Genomic DNA, 18,141 nt, shown 5'->3' with positions numbered 1-18,141 from the left:
TACATACCAGCAGTGTTTCAAAAACACTGACAAATAAAGTTGTTTTAGTTTTGTTCCCCCACATTCAATACTGATGGATCAATTCCTAGTAATGGTGCACATAAAATGAACTGCTGGGTTGCAAGCATCCTTTTCTAAGGGGATGGCAGGGTAGGGGCAGATGCTATTTGTAACAGTGTGCTGTGAAAACCTGAAAGGTCAGGGGTCACCCTCGACATTCTGGAGCACTGTCCTTGTCCTCCCGTACAGCACTGAGTTACCAGGAAGAAGAGACGATTTCTACTAAATGCCAGGCCTGGTCCTGGCGTCCGGGAGAGGAGCGCACCACAGCAGTGCTGACACAGGCCACTCCATGCTGTTTCTTGACTAGAAGATCTTTGCTCTTTTGTAAACTTGCCAACCTAATCACGGATGGCAAAGGAGTGGTGATACCACCCCAACAGAGTGGGGCATCTTCCTGAGAACGATGTTATGCTCCTATGTGTCGCAGTTATTTCTGGATTCTTTCATGATTCACAGAAGTGCCTCAGACTTTCCCCTGGCATTTGTTACTGTCTTTGTAGCTTGGAATGCATCCTCTCATTGGCCCAGCCCAAGATGGCATTTCCAGGCAAAGACCTCAGATGTCGTCCCAAAGAACATGAGTGACTGCCCACTTGAGGCAGAGGGGATACTGAAAAGCCACAAGAAGTACATTCTCTTCTTCCCTCAGAGGTCACTGGCTGCAGTATCATGGCCAGGGAGAAAAATTCTGAGATAAAAGTAAGACTTCAGTTCACCTTTCACTCCTAACCTATAGCCCATGAGCAGGAGCACATCCTGTCAGAGTTTAAGGATCTGCTGCCAGAGGGGCACGGGCAAGGGACCCTCAGGGGCAGAAAGGCTCACTCTCTCCAGCCACCTCAGAGCACAGAAAGGTGAAGGGCTGGACTGTGGCTCAGAATGAACAGTGGGCTCCACCGCTATTTCTCCTGACTTCAAATTCCATATATACCATGAGGTTCAAACTTACATGTCCCCATTTATCCACAATCCATGTGGCAATATCCTTAGAGGCCTGGTCACCAGGAAAGTCCCTGCTCACTCTTTATGAGGCAGGCCTGGTCCTGGGGAAAATGTCCATTCCCTCCTTTGTGTGTCCACCTCACCCAAACCAATTTCTACCCTAACAGACAGAACCTCACAAGTTCACTATCTAGCTAGTCTCTTCTCTATGTCAATGTGACCACCTGTCCTTCAATGGTACTTTTTAAAAAACAAAAAAGCCTTTCCTTATTGGAAAAATAATGCATGATCAATTTTAGAGAATTCTGACATATAGAACATCTGAAATAAAAAAAATTTAGTTTCTAACCAGAGGTAGCCATCTATGAGCAGTTGGCTATGTATCTGTCCAATCTTTCTTCAATGCAAAGATAGACGTATATTTAGATTTTTCTTTTTCCTTACTGAAATATTTTTCTTCCATGCTCTATGCACTGTTTTATACTGTTGTTCTTTCACCATAGCTATATTGTAGAGCCAGGCTGAGTGTCACTTTTGGGTGCCCCTTGAATGTAACTCCATGAATGTGTTACACTTCATTTTATCATCAACATGGGCTCCTTACCTTATTCACCTCTACAGCTATGCTTCCCAGGACAGGGCCTGCAGTGTATCAGGTGTCCTGATAGGGTGTGATTTCAGAGTATTCACAAAGCCCTTCTGAAATGTTGCACACACTTAAATCAGTTCTGGGCATGTGGGGCCAGGCTGTGTGAGAGGGTTTCATAAGCCCTAAGCCTTTGGGGCTAGACTGGAAACATTATAAATAAGAAAAGTGGTTGGGAGGTAGGGGCAGCTGATGATGCAGACTGCAGCTAAGTATACAGCACATGTCTTGCCCAAGGTACCAGTCACTTCTCAGCTCCTCCAACCGTTGCCCTACATGGGCAAAGGACCTATTGCTATCTTCCAATTTTATCAGAGGCGCCAGAAGTCCAGAACCACAGATCTTTAGGACAGATATGAGGTACATCCCCTTGTGCTGTGACAGGTGGGCATGGATGACTCTCCAGACTGGGTTCTGTAGTAGACTAACACAATGAGAAGGAAAAGGAGACTGAAGGATGATTATTCAGGGGTAACTCAGGGCTCCACCTGTTTCTAGAAAGATAAGAATTTCAGAACTTGTCTCATTCCTACTTTTAGAGCAGTAACTTAAAGAAGGGGTGATTATGCTCCTCAGAGACACCCAGCAATATCTTGAGACATCTGTGATTGTCAGAAGAACTTGGAAGTCTTGGGGGAGCATCTGGAAGGTAGAGTTCAGGGATGCTGCCAAAGATCCTATAGTGAATAGGGCAGCCTCCCATGGCAAAGAACGATCAGACCCCAAATGTCAATAATACCAAAGTTGAGCAACTGTGGATTAGAACAGTGGTTTCCAAGTTGGGTTAGAAGTCTAAAATACTGGGGAGGGCTTGAAAAAAGTACTGATGCTAGGGTCTTATTCCAATACAAGGAACGCAGAATCTCTGAGCAGAACCTCCCATTTTAAAAGCTCCCATAAAAATCTAACCCGTAGCCAGAACTGACACCTGCAATATAGAATGGCGAGTCCCCTGTGTTCTGGCAGAGTGGAGTCATCTTCCTCCCTGCACAGGACCTACTTGGCACTTTGCTAAAACAAGCGCTCAATAAATATTTGTTGCCTGGCTGGGAGATGGATTAGTCATCTATCATTAGTACCCTACAAACTGCTGTGCTGGACTCCTATTGACTTTCCACATTCTATTGGTGGCTGATATACGCTTTTTTTTTTTTTTTAATAAAGTCAATTATTCAGTACATCAAAAGGATACAACTCCCAGCAGTCAGTCAGCAGCAAACTAACACGCTTTCTGTTGGAATAATTACTTCTGAAAGTGAAAGGTATGGAAACAATCTGGACAATATATTCACGCCAAAGGAAGCTTGCAAAATTAACTTGCAATCTTTTTGTCACCCCTCCTGGTCATATGCAATGAGCAGAATTAGAAATCATATATTAAATGTGGTCCTGGAAACTTTCATTGCTATCACTCCAGAAGATATGAAAGAAGAAAATTAAAACCAACAACAACAACAAAATCTTAACCAAGGTAGGAAGGGAAAACTAATATAAAGAAAATGCTAATGCTGACCAGATTTCCCGACAATCAGAATTATTTGATTGACCTATTCACATCTAATCTAGTTATGGGAAATTCTTAACAAGTCTTGATGGAAGCTATAAAGTGGGAAGAAATGAGAAAGGATAAAGTTGTTAGTCTGGACACTGGTACCATCCAATCCACCTGCCTGTGGGTTGTGTACAGTGTTGATGTCACCTGTCACCTCTCTCAGGTCAGCTTGGGGCTCCAGCTGGACAGTTAAGAAGTCTGAGACCTTGGTCCAGAGCGCTGCTGGTACTAGGAATGCAAGGGTCCACAACAGAGTCCCCATTCTTGGAGCTTAGTGAGGGATACATTGAAGCAAATCAGCCTTTAGGACAGGTGGGGTAGGAGCCTTGCAAGGTGAGAACAGGTATAGGGACAGTCAGCAGCAAGAGCACCAACACAGACTTGGAAAAGATGATGAGGTAGAAGGTGTCCTGGCAGAGGGCAAGCCCCAGTGAATAAAACAGGGCCTAGACAGGGAAGATTCCTGTGGGTGTAAAGAATAGCACATGCAAAGATCCTGGGGGCAAGGGTGAGCATGGTGTGTGTGGGGGGGCTTGAAGCAGTTCCACTTAGTAAGTGCTTCTTTAAAAGGCAAAAGGGAGGTTAAGCCTGAAAGAGTAGCCAGGGCCAGGTGGAGGCTGACTGCCCTGATTGTGGACAGCATGTATGAAGAGGTTGTTTTAAGGGAGAATAAAGAAGAGGATCCTAAAAGGGGGGAGTCCCAGAATGCAGAGGAAGACACCAGGTGTGGCATGGAGAGAACTGTGTTCCACCACTTTCTAGTGTGTGACCTTGGCGAGTGACTGGTCTCATATATAGGAAGGAACTAAAAAGGAGTCAGACTTGCCAAGGTGGGGATGAATGAAATCACAGGATGGAGGGCTGAGGACAAGGACTGATGAAATCCAGGGGAGTGTGGCTGGGTCCACCCCAGGAAAAGTGGAGACCTCCTAGGGGACAGTGAAAGAATCAGTGTGGAAAGGCCAAGGGGTACGGGAGACCAGGAAGCCTTTCTCTTGCAGAGGAGTCTCCTTAAGAGCTCAGAAACCAAGAAAGAAAAAGGAGGGGAGGGGGGTGGGGAGAAGACGGGAGCTAATGTACCAGGAATATAATCTCCCACTTTTGGCATTTTTTCAAAATACTGCAGCTGAGATTTAAAAGATTCAAATTGCTTTTTGCTCATTTTTGGATGTCATCCTGGGATTCCTTTGACTCTGGGCCAAGCTGCCATGGGCCATGAGTGACACATGAAAGGCCCTGTTACCTGGCCCGGAACAGTCTGCGATGAAGCCAGCCACTATGGAAAGTTTTGTGGTTGTGATTATTTTTAAGGCAAGACTATGGCAAGGGCCCCTTTCCAGGAGAAGCATGGCTCTGTTTGTCCCCCAAATCCCTCATCCACCCCTGTTGGAAGCCAGGGCATGTAGAGATGTGTCTCCATGAGGAGGGGAATGGTACCCTGACTGCCACCCCAGCCCGGGGACCTGGTGTTTTCCTCACCTTGCAATTGCCTAGAAACCAGCTCCCTGCCTTGCACAGCAGACAGTGGGAGGCCTCCAATAACGTGAATGAAAGGCAAGTGTCTGGGGAATAAATGACATGTCCAGAGGTGAGCAGAGGAGCCTGCCATCTCCTAATTGCATTCCACAGCTCTGCTGTTTCAGCAGCTGGAAGCAGCTGAGGCTTTTACTCAATAATCCTCTCGTCCATGCAAAATCAGGGCAAACACAACTTTTAAGACAATTTTTGGTGAGTGCGGTCCTTGAAATAAAGACTTATTTGGTCACAGGCTACACTGAGTCGATTAAATTCTTTAAAAAGGACAATAACTGATGCTGATTTATAATAGAACTCTTTGGATATTAAAATGTTAATGAAATTGTTGCTATGAAAAATAATAGCTTGTGTTTTTACTTCAACCATTCTCAAGGCCCTGATCCTTTTTTAATACTTATTTCCAGTCATATAAAGAAAATGCTTTGTCATCTAATTTAAAAATCAGTTCCTCCCCCCCTCCCCCGCAGCCCCTACCCCATGGTGATTTATTTTCTCTATAGAAAATGTTAATAGCTGGCCAGGAATCTAAATGTTAAAAGCAAGGAAGAAACGGAATCTATGAAAATGAAAATAAATGATCCATTTTTCTTCTTTCAGAGAGATTGCTGCTCTTGGAAGACACAGGATGTGGGAAGGGGAGGGAAGGAGTGATTTCAGCTCTGAGTTCTGCAAAAGCGGCCACTTGGCCTTCATGTTTTCCTCACCACCTGTGCATCGTATAGGCATTTCTGATGCACACCTGGGTGATGATGGCCCTTCTCAAGGAACCTAAAGATCAGAGACAATGGCACTTCTAGTATTTCACTGCGCAAGAGCCTCCAGGAAAGAACAGGTGCCACAAGATGAGAACTCCAAAGAGAAAAGGGGCTGTTTCTAAAGAGGGGGATTTGAATTGGGTATTGAGGGGCCAGTAGGAGTTGTCCAACTAGAGAGAGAAGTACAAAAAACATTGTATGGAGAAAGCTGAGTATCACAAACAGAAAGGAAGAGCAGAATCCCTTAGGGGAGACACATAAGAACCAGGCTCAGTGCCCAGCCCTGATAGAACAGAGCACTTTGAAAACTCATCTGCAGGCTGAGAAAAAATCCTTCCAGCCACAGGGTATAAGACAGAGCAGAGGGGACCATCCTGGGAGTCCACATGGTCCAAGCAAGACATGCGAAGGGCCTGCACCCGGACAGCGTGTGGGTACAGAAGGGCGGGTGCCAGAGACATCTGGAAGATGGGATCAACACGACTGTGTGGCCAGTCACATAGCACATCGTGTTTTAGTGCAATGAATGTGGAAGTCTTCAGGCTGACAGCCAACTGTTAGATTCACACTGAGAAGGAAAAAGAAAAAAGAAAAACAGTGGTGGGAAGATAGAAAAGGTAGGAAACATCTAATTGGGAAGAAAAAGGCAAAAGAAACTTAAGTGGAGAAGAGGTTGAACTAAAGTCAGGTCTGGAAGAGGTTTTCCCCAACAAATGTTTTTTGGATCTTTCTTTACATGCTTCTGGTGATGGAGAGCTCACTACATCTGCAGACAGCCTATTTCACTGACTCCCTTTGCCAGGGCCGCAAGCCACAGTCTTTTCTTCTGGCTTTGAAATGCACGGCTTGCTTTGAAGTTTTACTCTCAGGTGCTCCGTGAAGCTTCTTGGAAACCCACTTGAGTTAGCAAGAAGGTCTGAGAGCTGGTTTCTCCTCTCATCCTTCTGATGGAGGATCCTTCACTGCAGCAGGGCAGAGGCTCAGAAAAAGCCACAGTAAAGGAGAACAGCAGATGCGGAACACCTGGAGTGGCTGCTCCCGTCCCTGATCTCAGATGGGAAGCTCCTCTGGCTGTCTGAGCCCCTGCCCTTTCCCCTCCATCAGGAGCTCTCCCTTACCGTGCTGTTGCAGCCCGCAAAGCAGGCCGACAGGTAGGTGACGCCGTCTGCCCCACACACTGGAGTGAAGGAGTCGGTTTGGCATTCGCAGTTCTTATTGCAGGGTGAATAGGGGTCCAGGGCAGAGCCACGAGCTGAGCTGCAAGAGAGAGGACAAATGGCACCCATTCACAACAGGTGGATTTGTGACGGGATGCCCCCACTGACAGGGTCTGCCCACTGCTGTGGTGAGTCACTCTTGGCTTATGGAATTTTCCCCTGGCATCTCCATCCTCTTCCTCTTCCCATCTAGCCCTTCGTGTCCTGCAAGGTCCAGTCCAGAACCACTGTTGAGGGCCCCATTATTTTCAGTGCAGGGTGCAGGATGGGCATCTGGCCGGGTGGGCAGCAGAGTCCAGCTCCAGCTCCTCTCAGGAAGCCAGGAGGAGAAAATCATTCCCATCACATGTGTCCATGAGCCGGGGCTCAGCTCAGGGCCACACTGTCCACAATACCTCTCCCGATTACAGCAGCCTCAGCTCACCCACTTCCCAGAACAATAATGATGTCTGCACAGCTAGACATTTAACTTCTTTGTCCTCATCTCTGTTTTGTTCCTCCCCAGCAGACAGGAAGTCTCCACTAATACTGCTACAACTAGATTGGCTTCAAAAATTATTGTCTGTCTGCTGGACAGAATATCCCAGGGAAAATAAGACTAAGATATTTTAATTTTCCTTTGTTTCATTAATGGCACAGTTATCCAGAGCAAGCACTCTGCAGAAAGAGAAAAAATGAAAAGCAGGTTGCTTCTTTTCAGCCCCTTAAGACAGGAAGTGTCTTCCCTTGGCCCCATTAGTTTCAGTTCTGTCCAGAGGCTCAGAGCACATCAGAACACTGAAGATGATGGTGGTGCTATTTGAGTTTTTGTGTCATGCTCTGCTGAAGGTGTCCCCTGTATGATTTCACTTATTCTCAGTGTAACCCCCACAGGCTTTAGAGAGAAGGAAACTGAGGCACAGCCAGGTGAAGTCATTTGATGAAATATACATAAATGGGAAAGGAGGGATTAGGACTGAGGCAGTGTGACCACAAGTTTTCACTTTTTTTTTTTAAACACAAGGATAACGTCATTAGAATAAGACCTGGTGCTTGTAATCACCGAAATCTACTTGCACATTGAGCTATCCACAGAAAGGGCTGTTACTCATAGCAAGTGCAAACCTGAAGGTACATTTTTTGTACAGGAAGGAGCTGAGGGCTGCAGAGGGGTTGGAAGAGGCCACCTGGTGGTGATGGCAAAGGGGTGGAGGGGAAGCGAGGTGCCTAGACTCTGCAATTATCTGTGGCTAGCTACCTCTGCTCTGTCCTCCCATTTCTCTTCCTCACCCTTTCGGGGTTCAAGATAAGCCCTGATCTACTGCATCTTCTGGTTTAACTACAGGAACAGGCCTGGTGGCTTGCCTGGGAGAGGAGTCTGGCTGTGGAGAGAAAGGCACCGAGACCTGTCAGCCAGCCATGCTGCAGCATCAGTGCTCTAGGCTGGGGCCCCAAGGCAGCCTCAGAGTCCCATGTAGGAAGGGGACAGATGTTGATACCAAATATTTAAGTAAGAACTGTTCATCATTCCCTCAAAGGGTGATCCTGATGGGACTCTGGTCCAAAGCCAGGGATAATATCTAGGCTATAAGAAAAGTGGCCCCATAAGAACTAGCTAACTTCCTGCCCATTCATTCTCTCTCTCTCTCTCTCTTTCCTGCCTCTCTCTGATATTTATAAATACCTACCAGGGGCCAGACCCTGTCATTACTATAATTACAGCCTAATGATAGCTCCTGATAGTTTAAGGAATTATTGAAATCAATTCTATTTTTCATTTTCAGTTCAATTTTGAAATAAAATGTATTTTATATTTTCCATCTTCACATTCTTAAAAGTCAAATGCCAGAAATAATTGAGTACTCTGTAGAGTGAATGACTGCTTTTCTCCCTGGGGCTCTCTTGGCTATTGGTGGAACAGTTTGCCCTCGCAACCCAGAGGGACATAGTGATTCTTTATCTGGGAAGTAAGATGCAGAGGTGTCCTTATTTCTCTGCTCCATGGTCACTAGGGACCAAGCTGACTCCATTGAATTATGGTGGAAAGAGAGTCCTGGGTCTGCAGCAGGCAGGGTGGAACCAACATTTCTTGTACTCACTTGTTTCCATAGGGAACAGTAACCCCAGCCACAGGGCCTGTGTCACAGCCCAGGAAGAGGAAGGAGACATAGCAAGCTGTGGACACCAGGTTGACAAGCATGGCCATCCGAATAGCCCCCAGGGCGGACAGGCTGAGCTTCTTCACCAGGAGACCACCCAGGAAGATTCCCAGACAGGCGCACGGAATTGCAGTCATCCCTGAAAGGAACACAGAGTGGCGGGGACCATGATGAACTGGGAAGGACGGACCAGTCCATACAGAGGATAAACAGCAGGTCCAAGGCTGAGCCCTGCAAATCACCTGTGACCAGACTGTTTTGTCGCTGCCTTGGTAGTATCCCAAATCTTCATAAAGGGGCACATTTCTACCCAGAGAGCTCATGGAAAATAGAGGGAGATGGACATGGAAAGCTCCATTATCATGAGTCTGAACGTACCTGTCATGCCAAGTGGGCACCATCATGGGAATCACATGCTAGTTACTATGGGGACAACCAAGAGACAAGTCAGACAGATTGGGGAACACAGATGTGCATTTCAACACAATAAATACTAAGGAGCAGTGATGCTCTCTCTGTGTGTTGATGTGCAAAGTGGATTTAGGATGATTAGGAGATCTTCTCTTCCTCTTCGAATCAGGTGATAAGGGAGGGCTGCATGAGGGTGCAGAGGCTTCATGACCCAAAGGTCACAGAACTCATCAGTCTGCAGAGACAGTCTTTTAACCAGCTCTGCAACTCTTCAGAAAGTGGCATCAATCAAATCAATATGTCTTGTAGCTCTTGGTGAGTAATTGGTGAATATTTTTTTTCCTTTCCTCTCTCTTATACACAAAGTTATCTGCAAAGGCACAGGACCCAAGCCTGTTTTTTTCTGATTCTCAGGGATCCATGGAATTTTAGGAGGACCAAAGGATCCAGAGTTCCAATCTCCTGTTTGGTTCTGCTCTGTTCTGATTCATTTTAACTACAGTTCAGCTTTAAATTACTATGTGTCATTTATCCACCGCGTAGATTATGCATGGCCAGTTTTCCAGTTCAAGCTGCCTCCTCCTTGCCAATCAACAGACCTCTAGGTCAATCGACTACATCAACCAGCTGGTATGTGCTAAGGGAATGCAAATTAATTTTAATATTAGGGTAAGAAAATATAATCAGAGAGGCTTAGCTCGGCAAGAAAATAGCACAAGCCATACTTAAAACAAACATATCTCTCTGTCACCTGCTGCTTTTGGCATCTCAGTGCTTGGTGTCCCTCCCTTAATACAGAAATGATCTTCCTGAGGTGGTCCGGTGTGCCTCTATCCCAGTCTCAATCATGCCCACTCTCCCTCCATTCTCTCCCTGGAAAGAACTGAAGAGTTCAGGTCTCCCAGTCTTTGTACTTGCATTTCCCCCTCCTGGGACACTCTTGTCTGTGTCTTTCCTCAGCTGGACCTGTCCTCTTCAGAACAGCTTGCTTAGATCACCTTCTCTAGACTGGACCCTGCACCTGACCATGGGATACTTTATTTCTACCCAATTCTATTTACAGTTTTTATCCTTCTCCCTGCTGTCTAAAGTTGTTTCATATATTTTTGGTTTTCTTATTTCTTCTTATCTATTAGAATTAGGTCTTTGGGGCTGGAGTTGTAGCTCAGTGGTAGAGCACTTGCCTGGCATATGCAAGGCCCTGGGTTCAATCCTCAGCACCACATAAAACTAAGTAAATAAAATAAAGGTCCAACTACACCTAAATAATGACTATTAAAAAAAAAGAATTAGGTCTTTTTTGGAGGTCTAGAACATTATTTGTTCTGCCCAGTCCCACCTGGATCCCCAGTGCCTTAACACAGTGCCCCACAAGGATGGACACTCAAGTATCATTGTCAGAATGTGTGAGTTAGTAAGAAGCTTGGATCTGTGTGAGGAGCATCAGTGACAATGTGCCCACGCCCAGAGAGTGGCCTAGGTTTTGTCTCATTTCTCTAGCAGAGACCATGGGGGTGTCACCTGGTGATGATGGTAACCATGGCAACCTGCTTCCAGCACCTTTTCTCCAAGCCATCATCAGCCTCCCCTTTCCCTCCCTGATTCGTGCGCATGCCTTTAACACTCCAGGCGCTAGCAGAACTTCCCCGACCAAAACTCCATCCTCATTACGTTAACTTATGCAGATTAAGCCCTTTTTATCTTCACTCATAAATCAATGCCATCAGTCCCTCAATCATACATGCTTCTCTTCTCTGAACTCTGCCCCTCCTTGAGGATGACTTTGTGGGTGGCCCAGAGCCCTGCCTTGAATATGCTGGGATAAATGCATGGGCCCCATCTTTCAGGTTTGCAGGAGCCGCCCATCGAGCATTTCCCTAAATGAGCCTCCCTAAGTGCCTCCTGCCAGCTCCTCCTGCAGCTGGCCCTCCTGGCAATGCCAGGGCTGGAGTGATGCCAGGGGCAGGGTACAGGGAGAGGGCCTGTGTGCTGGCTGCCTGATTGCTGGGTGCAGGAGAAGTGCCCCCGCAAAAAAATGCTCTAACCAGCAGAATCACTAGGAGACAAACAGGCAAAAGGAGGTGAAATTGTTTTTTTGACCTTCTGCCCTGAAGTCTATCGATTCGTTTGTCGATAGAAAACTTAGGCATCTGTTCTAAAATAGGATACATTCCCAAAGTCGAAGCAACTGTGCAAGTGTAATCAAAACACAAGGAATAGCAGCAAAGAAATCAGTAGATAGGAGATAAACTCTTCGGGTGCTGGAGGGCTAAACCTGAGAGATCTTGGAGATAATAAAGGAGGTATAACTTCAATTATAAAGAGGTATATTTTACCTTCTCTCTGTCAGGCAGGTATTAAAAGGCTGACTGCATTTTGCTAAAATTAAAGTGGAAGCAAAACTTAGGAAATAGTGCGTGGTAGAGTTATCAGTAAAAATGAAGAAAAATAAGGTTGTGTTCCTTTAGCAGATTCCTGGCAGATGAGGGTGATCCAGCCACATCACTGTGCTCTATTTTATTTTTTTAATTGAGACATGTTATGTCCTATGGATTGCACAAAGCTTATCAGCAGCCTGATGAACTTCTGTACCTGAGACCCTCTATAACCACTCCTCAGATCAAACTGAGGATATTTCTAGCAGCCTTTCCTAGTTAGTTTCCTGTAAGGGTCACCATTATTTTGTCTTCTCTCAACTTAATTAACTATTCCTCTTTTTAATTCCTAGAAATATGTTCTCCTTTTGTGTCTGACGTCTTTCAACTCAGAGTTTCATCTCCATGGATGCCTATATCAAACGTCTTTCTTTCGCATGCTGTAACAGTCCACTGGATGAACAGTCTATAATTTATTTATCCATTCTGCTGTTGACAGACATTTGGGCTGTTTCCAGTTCAGAGTTATTATGCATAAAGCTGCTCGAACATTGTTCTGTATGCATATATAAATGAGTGGACCTAAACACTCATTCCTGCTGGACTGAAGCCCAGGAACAAAACCGATGGATCACTGTGCAGGCATATGTTTAGCTTTAATAGGTATCGCCAGAAAGATTTCAAAAGTGGCAGTGCCACCTTGCACTCACACCTGCAGGACAAGAGAATTCCAGTTGCTCCGCATCTTCACCAACACTTGGCACCATCAGTCTGCTGGGTGTGTCAAATCATCTCCTTATGGTTCTAATGTGCATTTCCCTTATGACTCACGATGGTTAGCACCTTTGCATGTTTATGGCAATTTCAGGAAGTGACAGGAGATTTTAAGGGAGAAGATGAGAGGACTTTACCTTTCCTTTCCTCTTAACAGATGTTGACTCCTACTTAATAGAGACCAATAAAAGCCATGGGGCTAGAGTCCCCTCCAATGCTTGGCTCTACTGATACATTCTCAGTAACCTCAGTCACATGTCCTTCTTCTGCCCTTGCACGGGAATACAAGCGTTCTTGTCAAGGGATGTCTACCCAGTTTCCTTTTCTCTTCTGCAAGGGCCCTGCTGCAGTCTCTCCTGTCCTAGCCACACCGGCTCTGCTCTCTACTCCAATACCCTGAATCCCCTCTCCTGGGCTACTCTCCACCCTACAGGATGGGCTCCACCATTGCCACATCATGGACACAGCTCTGCCACAGGATATGAAACGTCCTTATTGTTAAAGCCCACCCACAGAGACATTTATTTGGGCCTCCATCTTGCTTCTTTATTGAAATAATTTCTCCCTCAACTCCCATGATCCACACCCTTTGGATTTCTTTTGGATGCTGTCCCTTAAATTTCTCTACAGATTCTTCAGGTTGGGGTTTCACCATTTCTTTTACAGTTCTCCATATTTCCCCTGTATAAACCCAACTCTCATGTCCTCAACTGCCATCCACACTAAATTTTACCATGTAATACATACTACTGTATTGCTATAATTCTCTGTTACTAAACCAGATCCCTTTCTTGAGCCCCCAACCAAATACTTAGGCCAAGAAGCAGATAGATTGGTATGAACTAGGAAAATATGAGCAACCTCACATACCTCGATGTCTCATACCCAGCAACTCCAAGACCAAATATGTAATGCTCCCCACAGATCTGATTCCTCCCTGCTATTTCCAGTTTTCACAAATGATGCCAAGGACTGTCCACAGTACAAACGCATGGTTGACTCTTCCCTCACCCTAATCTTCTGTGTCTCTGTTCCATCCAATACTAATTGACATCTAAGCTGATCAATTCAACTACTGCAGCTTCCTGGTCATTTGAAGTAGGAAAGAATAAATTGCCACAAAATGAAAATCAAGCTAAGACATGCTGTGGGATCATATTTCTCACCCTGCATAAGTAATACTGCATCTTACAAAGGCAACTTGGTTTTCTTAGTTAAGCCAACTCCAAACAACTGGGAGTCAATGCCTGGAGTTTGCCCTGAAAGGATGATAAAGCTATGTCTGATCTTGGGAAGAAGTGCTATGATCTGTTAGTTATGTCTGCCATGGGTACAGACATGCCTTCTAAGCTCTCTTTTTGTTAACTGTGGGTTTCATGCTGCCAAGAATATTCTTGTTCTCTATGACTCTGATGAAAACCTGCTAACCTTTCAAGATTCATCTTTCTTCCTTCATCAGATCTTCCTCATATTTTCCTAGTTCATACCAATCTATCTGCTTCTTGGCCTCTTGCAATGATTCCTATGTACATTTATATTTTTGTTCTTCATTATTAGGTATCTTAGTAATTGCATCTGGTAGGTAAATATTATACTGAAAACAAACTTGGAAGTTCCTTGTGTGCTGACACCACATGCATACTGGGCTGCTATAGGCCTAGCCCAGTGCTGGGCTCTTCATGGGGTCTCAGTAAATTCTTTGAGCATTATGTACAGGACTGGAGGAGATGGGGCTGGGGGCACACTCACCAAGAAGCTGGTTGGCAGAAGAAGTGGTGAGGTTAAACTGCTGCTCCAGGTACTTCCCCAGGAAGGCAGCAAAACCAGCCACCACCGCGATCTCCATGCAGGCAGCCAGGATGATGCAGGTGAACACAGGGTTAGAGAGCAGGTGCTTGGTGACCTTGGGGATCACTGCAGGGAGTGAGAGAAAGCAGAGGATCAAGGTCACACATACAGAGCTCCCATCTTAGGGCTTCCTGCTCCACAGGCTCCTTCTTGACCATCTCTATAATAGCATCAGGTGGTACCTGGTTGCTCAGGTCAAAACCTGTATCTTATAGGCCATCCATAATTGAGAAGACTCTCACTTCAAATCATACCCTGATATTCTGCCAATTGAATATCTTCTACCAAAGTAGCAGACTACACTAAGCCTCTTCTTATAGTTCACTGTAAGAAATAAGGAAGAAACACTAAAATAGTTTTTAAGCAAACACAAGATATTTCTTCTACCTCCATCTGCAAAAGAGGAGTTTGTTTGTCCAAAGGGAAACTATAATGCATATATTTTAAATTATGTATATGTTAACACATTTATATCAACATGCCTATTTGAATATAGTAGTACTATAAAGTATTACTATACTTTATACGAGTGTCAATGTATTTAATCTTAACAGCTGCAAAAAAGAAATGAAATCCTAGTCTTCTACAAAACAGAAGCCAAATCCAACACTTCCTCGACGCCTCCCTAGTTAAAAGCTTCTATCACTTCTCACTTGGGGGTCCAAAAGAGCGACTTGACTATAGAGTCCTGGGTATCACTCTTGATATAATCACTACCTATGTGGTAGCTGGCGAGATCAGCTCACATAATTTTCCTGCTCAAAACCCTGCGGTGGATGAAATCCATACTGGGTCCTGGCTAGTGTCTGCCCCACAGTGATCTGATCATGTCCCTATGCATGCCCTTCCCTCCCTCCATCCCAGCCCTCTGGCTCTTGCTGTTGTTCTCACCTGCACCCAGGTTCTCCCCACTCAAGTCCCTGTGCCTGGGGCTCATCTACTACAATACTCTGACCCCAAACTGTTGCTGCATACGCACCTTCTTCCTCTGGCATCATTTCCTATCATCCAGTCTAACTTGGAAGACCCCTCTGCCTATCTCCCAGTGCTCAGGGCTCCTAGGAGAGCAGGAGGTGGGTGAAAGTTGTTCATCTCTTTACCAGCATAGGGAGCCAGTAGCGCTGAGGGCATGTCTTTCAATCTTATTTATTGTACCCTATTTACCTTAAAGTATGTGGTTGTTAAGCCACAAAGGTTCTCTTTTACATTGGTGCTTTTAAGAATGAGATTTTTTTTTTAAGTTCTTTGAAAACAAGCACATCTCTTGGATGTTTCCAGCAATTAGAGTCCTTGGCACATGGTCTGCAGCTAGTTTTCCTCAAATACAGAGTAATGATATATCCTGGCAGCATACAAGAGGACTCTGAGTTAGTAGGACAACACTGTCACTTCAACATTCACGCCTTTATCTTCATATGGGATGCTGTCCCTCAGGATCTGCAGGGGCAAAGGACAGAATTCCCCTCAGATATCAAAATCTGTGCATGCTCAAGTCTCTTATATAAAATGGCATAGTATTTGCATATAACTCAGGCACATTCTCCCCTACACTTTAAGTCATCTTGATCACTCATGCTATTATTTCAACAAAAATGCTATGTAAACAGTTGTTGTACTATATTGTATAGGGAATAATGATCAGAAAAGAAGTCTATATATGTTCAGTACAGATGCAACTTTTTAGTGAATGTTTTCAACCTGCAGTGGGTTGGATCTGTGGATGCAGAACCCATACATACGGAGGGCCGACTCTAAGTACAAAACAGTTAAATGAATTATGGTTGATGTGTCGAATGTTACGGCTCAAGGTGATTCCAGGTTTAAACAAGTAAATGGATTTAAAGCTATTTAAGACAAATCTCATATCAACAATGATAACAAACAGCCTTGGGTAAATAATAAGAAGTAATGGTATAAGTGGTACATAGGTAAGAAAAATGTTATAAAGGTGCTGTGCCAGTGACTGAAGTCAGGGGACTCTGTTCTGCTAGAATAGAACAACAACAGTGGGGGATATGTGACACGTGGTATACATGGAGAAGATCAGACACAGTCTCAGCTGAGGCAGGTACTGTACTAAGCCTCGGCAAATTCAACCAGTGCCTGTGGCCTGGGAAATAAACAGGTGGGCAGAGAGCCCAATGCTGCATTCCAAGGTGATGGATTAGGCCGCTGTCCTAAAGAAGAGAGCTAATTACACAGGCTCAATCACATCTCCTAGGAGATAAAACCTCTAAATGGCCCAACTAATTAGAATAAAATAATAATAGGAGACACATAAGTTTTTAATAATGTTAACAGACAAGCTTAATAAATCAAAATGACAGAACAATGGGTCAGGAACTGCCAGATACACAAAACTGGAAATTTATCATCCCTATGAAAGATAACAAAGTTCCAAAATAAAAATCTCTATAAAAGGTGGGGATTTAAGGATCCTTTGACACAAGAAAAGAAATTTAGTTATGAAAGTGGGTGGAGCCAGATGATTGGAAGCTCAGAATTGCCTTGGGCTGAGCAGTTGATTCTATGTTCCAAATGAGAAGCCACCACAGCTGGTGGCCTCAGCTCATCTGTAGTGGTTTCTTTGTCTCTTACAAAGACTTAGGAAGGCAATCTCAAATAAATGCACAAATGAAAATAAAAACTTTTAAAAGGGCATGAAGAAGAACGTAGATGGGAAGTAAACATCTTTAAACCCTTAGTATGCATTCTCCTAGATCCTGCTTCATTTCAAGTGTGGTCTTTATGTCTCTGCTTTGACTGTTCTTTATAGGGTTTTAAACATGAATGATAATCTGACTTTTTAGAAATACCATTTCAAAGAAATGCCTAGAAGTGTTTACCTTTAAAATCTATGTTTAAATGTTAGGAAACTTTCCTTTGTTAAGTCCATATTATTTTTAAGTGGTGTACCAATATTTAGAGAAAACTTGACTGCGTGGTGTTTAAAAATGTGATTTAACAAATATAGACAATGAACACACTGGGCACAGGCAGAGGACAATGAGGTCTTCATGTGGAAGCGACCCTTGGATGCCAAGACTCTGCCCTTGGGTGAAGGCCAACTTGACACGTGTGTGGCACATCGTGACAGGGCCTGGGTGGTCAAGTCATGGCACGTCACACTCACACTATAGAGAGAGCAGCACAGATCGCATCAGGTGATTGGGGCACTTCCTTGGAATGAAGGAGTCTGATGGTCCTGGTTGTTGATATGCTTTGGCAGATAATAACAGTGTGACTCAAGCCCTGTGTCCTTTTGGAATCAAGACGTCTAGACTCTGAAAACATTGCCAATGACGAATGGGCAAGTTGGGGACATTCCAGGAAGATGATCCTTCACCATGCTTTTATTGTAGGCTTCATTTCCTTTGTCAGGGAGCAGTCCCTTCAGAGTCGGGGACTCCAGAAGAGTAAAGCGCCACAGCCATGCTCCGTTACAATTTAAACCCCTGCAGGGCTGGCTGACACTACCCGGATCCTCTAATTGGAGACTCTTATTCTCTGGCTCAGAATTGACTGATGATCTGAGTTTTGATCACCATATCTCTTTAGGCCCCAGTATCACCTTGTCCTTGATCAGAGTTGTCATGATTTGTTTGGGGATGGGAAGGGCCCTTGCTCAACAAAGGCAACTCCAGTTAATGGAACGTTTTTTTATACTTCAGCAAGCATTTTAATTATTCCAGAGATAATTCCTCGTCCGTGGGAGGAACTCCTTGTCAAGACAGGAGTCTGCCTGCTTTTGTCTTAATATCGAATGACTAATTTCTCTTTGAATTAGATGTGAAAATCATTAAGTTCCAGAAGCCTTGGACTGAAGGCCCGGAGAAGCATCGGTGGGCCTTATTTGCATGAAGGACTTTTTATTTTTTTAAACA

General features: G+C 44.6%; 1 protein-coding gene across 2 annotated transcripts in view; it reads right to left on the bottom strand.

The window, feature by feature from the left end:
- Slco3a1 (solute carrier organic anion transporter family member 3A1) overlaps positions 1-18,141 on the bottom strand; it is a 297,128-nt gene that overhangs the window by 32,804 nt on the left and 246,183 nt on the right. For both annotated transcript variants that reach the window (XM_076851396.2, XM_076851395.2), the window contains exons 5-7: positions 14,159-14,323; positions 8,790-8,988; positions 6,613-6,751 (exon numbers count right to left, since the gene is read on the bottom strand). In XM_076851396.2, the coding sequence (XP_076707511.1) occupies positions 6,613-6,751; positions 8,790-8,988; positions 14,159-14,323 (503 nt within the window). The remainder of the gene's footprint in view (positions 1-6,612; positions 6,752-8,789; positions 8,989-14,158; positions 14,324-18,141) is intronic.

The sequence above is a fragment of the Callospermophilus lateralis genome, chromosome 3, assembly GCF_048772815.1.
Source record: "Callospermophilus lateralis isolate mCalLat2 chromosome 3, mCalLat2.hap1, whole genome shotgun sequence".
NCBI classification, from domain to species: Eukaryota; Metazoa; Chordata; class Mammalia; order Rodentia; family Sciuridae; genus Callospermophilus; species Callospermophilus lateralis.
This window is presented reverse-complemented; position numbering and strand designations above follow the sequence as displayed.